The 12,990-nt window shown below is 44.0% G+C and overlaps 1 protein-coding gene across 14 annotated transcripts in view; it reads right to left on the bottom strand.

The window, feature by feature from the left end:
- The window catches only part of Lar (tyrosine-protein phosphatase Lar), a 509,997-nt gene that overhangs the window by 8,316 nt on the left and 488,691 nt on the right, over window positions 1-12,990 (bottom strand). For 9 of the 14 annotated variants that reach the window (XM_076769144.1, XM_076769145.1, XM_076769143.1 and 6 more), the window contains 6 exons: window positions 12,712-12,735; window positions 12,064-12,164; window positions 11,076-11,405; window positions 10,785-10,935; window positions 9,418-9,714; window positions 9-148 (listed from right to left, as the gene is read on the bottom strand). In XM_076769144.1, the coding sequence (XP_076625259.1) occupies window positions 9-148; window positions 9,418-9,714; window positions 10,785-10,935; window positions 11,076-11,405; window positions 12,064-12,164; window positions 12,712-12,735 (1,043 nt within the window). The remainder of the gene's footprint in view (window positions 1-8; window positions 149-9,417; window positions 9,715-10,784; window positions 10,936-11,075; window positions 11,406-12,063; window positions 12,165-12,711; window positions 12,736-12,990) is intronic. The other 5 variants (XM_076769154.1, XM_076769155.1, XM_076769150.1 and 2 more) reach the window with 3 other exon arrangements.

The following is a 12,990-nucleotide window of genomic DNA, read 5'->3' as shown; positions in this document are numbered from 1 at the left end:
TCGCTCACCTCTTCCCTCACTTCCTGCACGTGTATTTGGTAACCCCTTATCACGCCGTTCTGTTCTTTCGGTTTCGGTGGTTTCCATTCGACGTGTATCGCGGTCGAGTTGATGGGCGTAGCTTTGACATCCTGAGGATCTCCCGGTACTGGAACGCAACGCAAAGTTAGCGCGCGCACTTCAAGCCTCGACGCGTCTCACACTCACAGTCGCACGCTCACGTACACAGAGTCGCAATCGCACGTGAAGGGTTATAAAATAAATATATCGTAATAAGAAACCTGTAAAACGTAAAAATAAGGTGAAACGAAGTTAATTTAACGTAATTTAACGCGATCTGTCCTACGAGAAGAAGCGATGAAAACGCAAGTACATACACGGCGTACAAAGTGTGACGCGAGAGAATGATTCCGTCGATGTTTTTAGTCTGTGTTTTAAATGATAATTCGGTCAGTCGTTCGTCATTGGTAATCGATCGTAATTCGTTGATGGTGAAATAGTACGGGCAAACGAAAGCGTCATCGTACAGCGATTGATTGAAAAGTTCGAGCAGAAGGAAAGTAATGCGTCGCGGTGTAACAAACGAAAGAGAAAACCATAAACGTATGCAAAATGTCGAACAGTAACAAGTAATGATAAAGTAATGGTGAAACGTATGTACATGCTACCAATCACACACGGACAAAACGACGTACAAACAATATTACGAGGTACGCAGAGTACCTCATGCTCTACGTCCCTACGGCACGATATAATCCTCCATTTGAATACCAATAATGTATGTTTTTATTTCTGCATTCGGTTTGAGAACGCGAATGTATGAACGCCCGTATAAATACGTCATCGGGATGCAAGCGCGCGGTTACGTTGGACGATAATGCTACGGCAATATTGGAGAGTCCATGACGAGAAACGAAGCAGTTTTATACATATGTATTATATAATATGTGCGATCTACGATCATTGGTGCTGGGCGTGGATGAAAATTGTGCCAACAGAATCTCGTGCATTCGTGTTTTTCGACAGACGTGCAAGGGTAACAAATTCGTATCCTCGTGTATTTACAGTTACCCCACATCGACAAGCCGCTTCGATAATTTGTCGCGAGAACGTTGCCGCACGGTCTCTCTTTTCTATTATTTTTTAGTCGCTTCAACGAGTTTTCAAAGCCAGTTCAACAGTTTTTTTTTTTTTTTTGCAAGCTTCGCATTCCCCTCTATTTGCTCTATTCCCCATATTTTCTTTTCTTTTTACTCATTTTTTATTTTTATTATTTTTATTTTTTTTTTTCCATTTTTGTTTTTCGCTCTCGAAACGATGTTTTCCCTCGCGCGGATTCTGATTGGCGACAGACGATGCATCTCATGGACAGTCCAGTATCCGAGGCCGGAAATGTTTATCGACATTACACACAGAAAACGCAATAATGACAAAAACCAGTTCGTTAGGAGAAAAGAAACGAAACGAAACGAAAATTTCTCAGCATTGTCTATGGTATTACCTAGTTTCGTACGTGAACAATAACTGCAACTTTATCTACGTAGTCTCGCAAAAGGAAAACGAAACAAACGGAAAGAGACTAAAAAACAAAACAAAAAACAAATGCGTTGCAAGGTTAGATACGACATAAAGAAAAGCCCAAACGATTGCTGTTCGCGGTGAAGTATCGGATCAGCGTTGATCGTCCCGGCTCTATCGTCGCGATTTACGCGATCGTTAACGTGTATTAATTACACCCACGATGTGCAGTACGCGGTATGCGGCTCAAAAAACAAACTTTGGGCGAGCGCGCAGTCGCAGCGTTTTGTTGCACGCGAATAGTTCTCGTTTGAATCGGATTATTTGCTTGCCGGTTGCAGCAACAAAAAGATGGGGTGGAAAAAAATGACATCTCCAAAATGGTCTCTCTCAAAGACGTAAAAAAACAAACGGAAAAAACAGACGATATGCGAACGAGACGGAAAAAACGTAAACTATAGAGAAAACGATTAAATAGGTAGAAAATTCATGGCACAACTCGAGACGAGCTAAGAAATACTCACTGTTTTCATCTGCGCCCCAAAAGTCGCCAAAAAAGTGGGAAAAAAAACTCGTAAAAATTCGTGTCAACTTCGCACGTATATTGAGTAGAATTATAAAATATTTAGTATGTTTATGCATATCAGTGGGTAGCATACTACTGATTATTAATCAACGTCAACATTGGCCTCTTTTACGGCATATTCGTTTTGTTTCGATTTAGGATTTAAAAAAAAAAAAATATCTATACGAATCTCTGTCTGTTTCTCTTGTTAAATCACGCACACGCGCACTCGCTCGTTCGTTCGTTCCCTCCCTCCCACGTGCTCGATTCCAATCGTATCCATCCCCTGCGCTGTTCGTAATATTTTTTATATTGGCTCTGCCGAGGAATGTCGGTGGACAAAATTCTCTTTCGAATCGATCGTTAAATTGAAAAATATCGCTTGGTCCTCGGTTGCAGTTGGTCGCAGAGAGGCGGGAGATGTGAGAATATACCTTTTTTTTTTTATTTCTTTTCGCATGCGCAATCACTACTCCAAATATGAAATAACTAAAGGCTCATGTCCACCTGCCCCCTGCCGTCGAGAGAAAGACTTTTCGTTTCTTTTTTTTTTCTTTTTCTTTTTTTTTTCGCGCGTTCGTAAACACGCACCTCACGGGCGAAATGGACCCTAGTAATGATTATGGAAAGGATTCGAGAAACGAAACGAAGAAGATGAATGAACACGCGGAGAACGGGCGTTCCCGTGGTGAGTACTTTCCCTCGCGGCACGAGGCGTCGAGAGGGAAGACCTATGATAAAATGTCTACTGAAGAGAAAGCTAGGAAGGATAAAAAACAATAATATGTAAGAAGAAGGGATTACTGCTGGGACTCGTTGTGATACGGGACGCATGAACCGTTAGGGATCTCCGTGTGTTTTGCTATCGTCGTCGTATCGAAGCGATCGAGAAGTAGTCGTTGGATGAAAAAAAGATTCGCGGTTGCGCCTCTTCGTACGTAAAAACTCACGGACAAAAGACGAGGATACGAGTCGGCAAGGCGGAAGAATATGTCTTCTGGGGGGATGGGAAAAATTGTTCGTTAGTTTTTTTTTCGTTTTTTTTCTTTCTCTGTTTCGCCGCGCCAAAAAGTCACCCGCAAAAAACGTCGGCTGGGAAGAGATTTATCGTCAGAAAGGCAAAGGGCCGGGCAATTTCCGGGAATACGGTAAAAAATATTTCCGTTTCCCTTTCGATACCTTTCTGTTTCACTAGCAGCATCCATCCGCGCATTCACCCAGGCAAAAATCACAAAATTCTTCGCAAAATAACACACGTAGATGTGGCTGCGAAACGGAACGCGTGTCGTTTAGATCGGGTCGGATCGAGCGTGCACGATACGCGATACGTACTCGGATTTCGGATTGGTTTTTTCGGTTGTCGGTTTTATCGATGCAGCTGAGCGGATTCGAAAAGGAATCTAGATAGGGAGAAAGAAAGCATGCGTTTCGTTCGGAAGCTGGGGGCTTTTCAATTGGACCTTTGAAAAAAGAAACGGAGGAGGGGCTTCCGTAATGATCGAACTTCTCGATATTCGGACGTAAAGTTACTCTCACTCGTATTCGTACGCTACGATGGTGATTCGTTATAATTGGGGGGGAAAAAACTTGTTTCTTGTTAATTGTTTTCGAAAGGGGTGTTCACTTTTTCATACATCGAGATATTTAAACGGAAAACTTGTCAACAGGTTGAAAACATTCTTGTTTGATAATCGAAGTTCAAACATCAAATACGATACTTTGAAATGGATGATATTTGCAAACTGTTTATAGTATTTATAGACTTCTCTATCGGGGTTGTAATTGAATGCTTCTTGCCCGTTATTATTAAAAATATTACTTCGTAAATAGAGAAGTAACACACAGTGTAACGAACAACACATAAAAAAGAATTCGTGACAGAGTTTCTTTCCATTTATAGCGAATCACCATTATAAGGGAGTAACTGTACGTAGAAAGAGATACGACTTTAACCGCAAGAGTCGTGTTGGAATATTCAAATACAAACGTAAAAAAAAAAACATACATATACAAGGTGTACTCTTTCTAGATACCTAAAAGAATACGTAACAAGTATCAATACACGATATAAAAATGTAATACGTATAAATGTAAAATAGTATATATAATACGCAGTATACGTAAGATACAAAGAACGTATTATACATATCGATTAAAAATAGTAATTCAATATCAAAGATTACGATGGTTAACTTACAGAGGCAGAAGACGGAGAAACAGGTCGGTGTTTCGCATGCAGAGAACGAAGGTGCACGTATAGACAATATATATAGAAAGGGCTGGTGTGAGTGATATCATTCCAACGAGCTTTGGTGAGTGTAAAAAATTAATGAAATACCGCGTTAATGATCCATCGGGGTGTTCGGTATCGACCGGAGAGAACGTATCCGGCGGCAACCTATTAATCGGCCCCAATTCGTCGACGGGGGTTTCATTTACACCGGATCGTTTACATATGCAAAAACCTCGCGGTCTCGCGACACGGGAATATATGTCAGACGTACAAAAAACCACAGTAATTAATCTTTACCCGGTGGAAACGATCACCGTCGACGAGCACCGCTCAAGCTCTCCGGATCGAGACCGAAATACCTTTCTTCCGCCACTGGACTCGTGGCTGTCGACTAAAACGGATGAAGATAATGAAGAAGATCGTATGGATATTGGTATTCAAATGTTTCAAAGTAAACGTTCCCCCAACGCGGTGCTTCCCCCATCCCACGCGACACGGTTGTGCTGCTCGTCGCCCGATTACGATCGCGCTCTTCGAGATGTAAACGCACTCGTCGATCGAAGTACGCGATTGGTCGCCGCCCCGATTCCTCGAATCTTTTTCACCCCAGTTCTTGTTAACCCCGCGTATTTCCCCCCACGCGTTTCTTTTTCTAACGCGTCGTTTGCTCTTGCATCCCGTTCTCCTCTTTTACGCAATCTCTCATACATTCACGCACGCGCGCCTCGCCCGTCGTGATCTCGACGCGACGCGATCGATCCCCGGCCGGTCCTGAGACCAAAATCGATAACGGTTCGGGCAATCGCCAGTCGACGGTCGAAAAGACTCGCGGTCGTTTCGAGATCACCTCGAGAGGGCGCGAATCATGTTGCACGGCAATCGACAGTGGGGGAGGGGTGCTTTTCGTGGGTGCTTTCGGTGCTGGTGCTCGGGCACGATATATCGCATCGACTATCGCGACGACAATTGATATTTAGACACGCGTCTGTATACACACATACATATGTACATGTATGCATGTAACGCGTCGTACACGGTGCTAGCTGATACGCGGACGTCGAGCGAGTAAATATCGGGCGCGCGTGTAGTCGCTCGCGCGCGTACGCACGAACAAGTCGGCTTCGTAAATACGCGCGCACACACATTCTCAGCCACGCACACGACCTACGTGCATGCGTGCACGCGAGTGCCTTTAGGCTGTTTACTCGAAGCGAAGGGTGCTTTTCAAGTAGTGCGTGGTAGTGGTGGCGATAGATATATGTATATATATATTCATACTACATGGGGACGTATACGGTGAGACAGGCGTGCGTCTGCGTGTGGCTCTGTGCGTAGGTGCGTAAATACTCGGTCTCTTCCTCCCTCCAGCTATCCGCTCTACGCCCTTTCATCGTGCGCGACACGCGTGTGCGACTTTACATGCGTGCGTGATGGGTGCGAGATCGAAAACGGTGCCCGTATTAAACAAGATAAAAAAAAAAAAATACTAAAATAATAAATTTACCGGTGCCCCGTGCACACACTCATAGTGATGCTGATACAAAATATATATATATATATATACGGTTACTCCCCGTTCCCGTTCGTACCCTGTAATGGCGATTTCGCTAAACGAATAAAAACTTGCGACGGTATGAATAAATTACAAAATAAAACTTGTCGACGATCGTGCCTCGTTGGGAAGCGAAGCTCAGGTATATACCGGCGTTATCGTTGACCATTAGTATACCGTGTTTATATTATTGCAATCGGTCGTTGCTAGCCCGTTAATATAAAAACAGAAAAAGAAAAAAACTTCGCAAATAGAGAAGTGGAACGTAATGACCAACATTCGGGTAAAAATAAGTTTCTTTTCATTTGTAGCGAATCACCCCCGTTACAGCGTACGAACACGAGCGGGGGGGTGTAACTGTATATATATATGCAGATCGATAATACGTTTAGAATAATATAATTATAGTATAGTGGTGGTGGTACTAGCGGCGACAATAACAATAACGAACGAGTATACGTATACACGACGGTGAACTTTTGTGCTTGACAATGTGCGAGCTTACACGGCAGGGTGCTTTCAGCAGTGCTTTTTATCGTTCCGCCTCGCTTTGCCGAGTCTGCTCTTAGAGGGTGGACGGTTGGATCGGTCGGTCCGTGAACGGGACAATGCACGAGAGGAACTACGAAGTTCGGGGGATGGGAGGCGACGGGGGCGTGGGCGACGGTGTGTGGGCGGGTGTGAAACGAAAGAGGATCCCGGGCGTTCCGAGTGCAAAAGGTTCGAGGGAATGTCGTTAGAGACGCGTTCGTACGACTTTTCCCGCGACAATGACGCCCCGACAATGCTCTTCGCAACAAATGATTCCGATTTCGCGTCCAACCAAGGTCTTCGATTATTTTTCAAGACAAAAGAACCGCGCCGCGCGGCTATACACGCCCGGCTGTCTTTCCGCGCGATTCTACGCGTTTGTTCTCGCGTTTCGTTTCACCCGGGGAAAGCGATCGTCCCTGTTTGTCGTACGACGCTCGAGAGAAAAACTGTCCCTTCTCACCGATACCGTTTAATATTGCCCGTATCGTCGCACGATCTCGCGACCATGCTTTCTTTTTTCTTCGTCGAGGAGATTAGTCGAGAGAGTGGCGAGGGTGGTTAGAATGGCGAAAAAAATCTTTACCATGCAGGGTGTTTTTTTTGGGGGGTTGGGGCCAGTACCGTCGCGCGGTACCGTCAGAGGAGAAGGTCGGGAAGAGGATGAAACGAAAAGCAAAAAATTCTTCGTGCATCGGCATGCCATTCATTGGATACGAGGATTTAATCGTGGTTACGGTGGGGGGGGGGGGGCGTTTGTGGTTTCGCAGACTCGACGTAGCTCGACGGTTTGTTTTCTCAGGTTTGGTGGCGGGGAAATGTCGTTGTGGAACGGATTTGTAGTCACGGTGGTGGTGGTAGTGGTGGTGGGGGTGGGGGTGGGGGGGTCGAGACAATGATCTTCGGGGAAAGAGAGAGAGAGAGAGAGAGAGATAGATTGGTGAAATCGGAGGAATCGTTAAACAAACGAAGGCATGCTCTAAACATGTGCAAACAATAGGTAGAACTAAATCTTAACTAAAGACAGAAGAGCCTTATATATCAGAGATATAGAAATATATATACATATATATATATATATATATATATTGTGTATTGTATATATGTATATATGTATATAGTGAAAAAAGTGCGTTATATATATATATTTTTTGTGTGTGATACATACGCTATAGTTTTTTTTATATATATACGTAAGCGTTTCACTGGCAAGCTGCCGCCCTCGTACACAGTCATTATTTCCAACCGATAAAATTTTTCGAGACCAACCGAACTTGTAATTTCACGCGAAAGCTCGCCGGCAATAACCGTTTCCATACATCTTTTTTTTTTTTTTTTTTTTTTTTTTTTGTATTTTCCGCAACGGTGAAAATAATGCTGTAGAGATGTATCGGGACGGTCAGCTTGGTCTCTATCTCCATAACACGTGGCAAGAGTGAGTCAACGAACTAAAGAGAGAAACGAAACATCTTTACTGACGTAACCACGGTAACCACCAGAAAGAACATTGAGCGTGAATGAGTACATATCATTAGACAGTCGATATAATACGTTAGTGCGAATAAATCTTAAAAACTAGCTGTTCAAAACCTGGATCATCCTCCTGCAAATGCTTTAAGGAAAGACAAAAACACTTGAGTGAGTATAATTAAAGTATAACATTAGTTAGCGTGTTAAATTGGGTATCCAAGTTTCAAAAGTGGGGCTCGGGGGGGTTAAAAAAACCAACGGCAACGAACAAAGGGAGAGTTGCGATTAGGCCCTGTAAAAATAGTTAGAAAATACGGATTTTCTTTTTTTCTTTTTTTTTTCTTTTTTGGTTGCAACTTTATCTTTTTTTTTTTCTCCGTTTGCAAATGTATAGCTGAGTTCAAAAATCGGTTATCAGCTTCTGAAAAATCCGTGGCTGCGTGCACCTGGAAAAAATGTCTGGGACACACTAATAGAGGGGCCGGGGGGTGTGGGCGGGGGGATCTCGGGGCGTCTGGGAGCACAGAATAAATCCGTGGAGATTTGTTGTCGCAAAAATCCCAAAAATATAAAATCTCGCCAGCCAAAAAAGTAGGGCCAACATGATTTTCGCGTCTCGCCCGCGCGTCGGGTGCCGCGTCCCGTCCAAAAAAGTGGGAGATCGTGGGTTGTGCCAGAAAAGCGATAGGAGAGCGATGGACCAGTTTTAAAAGGAGAGAATATACGCGACAAAAATTTGTTCGCGCGTTCAAAAGTTGCGTTCGCGCGACAAAAATCAATGGTTGCATTAGTAATCGAAAAAAAGGGCCGCGTTTTGCGTCGCTCGTCGCGCGAGACAAGGGTCCGACGTTCGACATGTTCGTTCCTCGAAAGCGTAAATGAATCACAAAAGGTGGCCTGAGAGGGAAAGCTTTACGTATCTGTACAATATCAATATACAATTCGAATGAAAATTTAAATGGAATGCAACGATAATAATGTAATATATAACGGCAACACAGGAAAACATCTGTCGAAAGAGATATGAAATCATTGTATAGAGAAAAACAGAGTGAAACGTAAAATCGTAAAAGAGGGGATAGAAGTTGTTGAGTAGTCGTATAGGAAGAGACAGGTTTCGAAGAGACGTTAGCGGAATCTGAAATCGAAAATACATTTAATATATGTATGTGTAATTTAACAGCGGACCGAATGTTTTATCGCCGTCTCGATAATAACAGGGCGTGTCATCGCAACCCGCACTAGTAATCGCGCGATTTAATCTTCGGGCTGATTTTTGGCGGGCTTTTATATTTTTGGCTCTTGCGCGACGAACTCTATGTTTTCTTGTATCGCGACACGTCGCCTTCGCAAGAGTATCGTTACACGCGAAGCGTGGCGCTTGAAATTCTACGCGGTCGATCGAGTACGTTTTCGGTCATCGTTACCGAACGATCGTAAAGTAGATTCGGCGGGAGTTCTCTCCGCGCGGGGTGGTTTCATGCGCCACTCTTCGTCAGCCTCGTGAGAACGTAGAAGGGTTGTTAAGTTAACGTCAGTGATACATACCGTCCTCGTGAGTTTTGACCGTGATAGGGTAACTCGGGGGCCCGTCACCTACGCTGGTCCCGGCCAATACCCAAATCCGGTACTCGGTCCACTTTCTCAGTTCGTCCAACTCGAATCGCGTGTCATTCAGTTTGATAATCTTCGCCTCCGAATCGGAGCGTCCGCTCTCGACGACTTGCAGCTTGTAGTACACGATCATCCCGTTCGATTGATTGGCAAGCGGGGGTTCCCATGTTACCAATATGGAGGTCGGGCTGGTCGCTCGTCCGCTTACATTGCGAGGCGGAGCCCCGGGGACTGTATAACACTCAGTTATAGGGGGGAAAAACAAAACGAAAACGAGGTAGGGAAATCGTCAGCCGTCGGACGATCGCGACGAATTTCGGTTACCGAGCCTCGAATCGAGCATTCGCGAGAATTCGTCGGGGCGTTCGGTGTATCCGGAAATCGTGCGTCGGTAACTTTTCTTTTCGAAATAGGCGAAACAGCGCGATCGAATCGTCGCGCGCTCGATTCGATGACGTCGGCGAGCCTCGAAGCCAGGCCACGTTCGAACCGGACTGACGACGGGGGGGCGAAAATAAAAAACATTACGTGACGATTGGTCAAGGTTCAGAGTGGCGAATCACTCAAGGAAAAACTCATAAGTCGATCCTTGAACAGTCGAAAAAGTACGTGATTAGAGTAAATTTGTTTTTTTCGTTTGCCATGACGACCGTTTAAAACGATCGTCGTGCGTAGAACTTACTTCACAAGGAAACGAGACAATGAAAAACTTAAGAACGGACGTGTAAACCATTCGTTATCGAGAATGAAAAGAGGTGCCCAAAATGCACACATATATCAATGCAGTGCTTAGTGCAATTTATATGTATGATATGTACGTATATATATATAGAGATATATATATAAAGTGGCATCCAAAAACGGCTTTCTTATTTGCAACGCATGCAATCATTCTCACTCTCCCACACTTCACGGTTCAACGATACTCTCTATTCCCGTCTTTCTCTTGTATTTCTTTTTTTTTTCCCTTCACCCCCTCCTATTCAATGAAATCGGCGGTGCCGGATGTCTATTTACTCGTGTATCAACTGATTCTTTACAAGGTGTCGCGCAATGTGAATAGCTTACGCTACTTGCGGGAGCGTCTAGCGCTACAGCACCTCCTACCTGCTGTGCCAGGACGATTCGCGATCGCGTCTGACAGCACCCTCGAGGGGTCCAGTGTGCATCGTTTGCACTAGGCTAGCATCGTCCACGGTGCTATCGACCGATCGCGAATCGACCTATGTTCGGCACTCCTCGCTGCGTGAACTCGCCTCTTTCTTTTCGTTCGTTCTGCCGGTCTTTGGTTATCTGCTTACCGTACTGTTTCGTGCGAACCGGATATGGTATCGTCGTTGCTCCCTCCCCCCTCTGACTCCTCGCGGCCAGCCAAACGTAGTACAGCGTGTTCGGATAGAGGTTCATCAGCGTGTAGTTTTGGGCGACGGGTATCCTTCGATGATGCTTCTCCTGAAAGCAACGAGTGCTCGCGGATCATAAAGTTTCGACGAGTCCGTCGATCACCTTTTCGGTTAGCAGACACGAGGGTGGGTGGGGGGAGGAGTCTGAGGACGGGGCAGAGAAGAGAAACTTGGCTGAATCGCTCCTACCTTTGCGTAAGTATCGTTCCAATATAGCTCATAGCTGAGGATATTTTCCGCGCTAAGAGCTGGCTTACTCCATTGGAGTACTACTTTGGTCTCCCCGATTTCTACCGCCGTCAACATTTCCGGTTGACTCGGTACCCCTTGTTGCGTCTTTACTTGAACGGGCAGGCTCAGAGGACCGGGACCGACGCTCGTCAGCGCTTGCACGCGGATAGTATAGATCATGTACGGTGTTAGATCCGACAGGGTGGTCAGCTGATTGTTGTCCACCATCTGGTATTCCCAGGACGCCATTGGTTGATTCCAATCCGTCGTGTAGTATACTTTGTATCCCTATGAAAGTATTGAATGTTTTTATTTTGTATTTCACATTATATTTTCGGTAATGAATTTTTTTCTCAAAAGTGGGTAGGATTTCGAGGGTATGTCTATTGACGAAAAATGGTTGTAATTGACCCTCTCAACTGAAAATAATTTTTCCAGAGCGATTTGAAATATTTCATTCTCGCTGAAATTTCAGGGGAGTGAATCAACGTATGGTCAGACATTGTATTTTCGGTAAAGAATTTTTTCCTCGAAAGTGCGTAGGATTTCGGGGGTATGTGTATTCACCAAAAATGATTATAATTGACCCCTGCGACTGAAAATAATTTTTTTAGAACGATTGGAAATTTTTTAATTTTGCCGAAAAATTTCTGCACCTAGTTTGAAACGTTTTACTTTTAATAATTTCACATGAAAAATAACTTGGACCGCAGTATCAAATACAAGTTACATAAATCAAATTGATGACAACCATTCGGAAAGTGGCGCGTATTTCAATCAATTTTTGGTATCATTTTTTACAACTAATTTGAAAATTTAGTAAACGCAACGGAAGAAAGAGTTCCTTCGTTACTATTTTGAAGCGTAAAAATGTTCTAAAACGTAGGATTCAGTTTTTTATTTTTACTCGACGATAAAAAATGTTTAAAAAGAATGATAAACTAACCGTCACTTGTCCGTTCGGTGTTTCTGGCTCGTTCCACTGTATGACCACCGTGCTGGAACTCAATGGTCGGGCCTGAACCTTGCGCGGCGCAGTACCGGGTTCTAGAACGAAGAAACGATTCTTGATACTTCTTGGAACGCGTTCTCAGAAAGGGCAAGCCATTCTAGTTAGTCACGGGACAGGAAGATAGTACAAGTAAACCCCGAGAAAAGAATACCATAATAACCAACAAAAAAAAAACACTCGTTCCAAGTAGGCAAAAAGAAAAAGGTATACAATGGGTTGCCTTTACTACGATGTCCGTGGTATCGTGACTACGGTGTAACTTTGCGATGAAAAATACGAAACAGAGAAAACTATATGTGTATCGTATTGCAGGTGATTAGCTACAAGTACATAATTGTTTGAATAACAGAGGTGTGAACGTGTGCGTGTGTGCGAATGATCGATGAATAGGTGTACGTGCTTCCCGAGTAGGTAAAAATAGTGGAGGATACATGTATACATATATATATATGTATATTTATAAAAGAAACGAAAATAAAATAAAAATCAAATTAAGAAATAAAAACATAAAAAAAAACACCACGAACAGAAAAGTAAAAAAAAGGATGAGCTACAGCACTCTTAGTATATAGTTGAACTTACTGGCACCTCCATTTGTCGATTCCGCTATTGAAAAAAATTATGAACGATTATTTTCAATGATCAACGAGTAAATAGCATTATGCGCGGTGAAAATACGAATAGCGGGACTGCGGTCTGCGGCCGGTTCGTATTTTCACGAGGTGTGAAGAGTGCGCTACTATATCCAGGAAAGGTGCAATTTCGCGTGCTGTCTCTCCGCGTATTGGTTTTTCTCTTTTCCGGGAAAAAGAGACGGAGAGACGTCGATGGGGGGGGGGGGGTGGGGATGGTGGGGTACAG

This window comes from Colletes latitarsis, chromosome 7, assembly GCF_051014445.1.
Source record: "Colletes latitarsis isolate SP2378_abdomen chromosome 7, iyColLati1, whole genome shotgun sequence".
Taxonomy (NCBI): Eukaryota; Metazoa; Arthropoda; class Insecta; order Hymenoptera; family Colletidae; genus Colletes; species Colletes latitarsis.
This window is presented reverse-complemented; position numbering and strand designations above follow the sequence as displayed.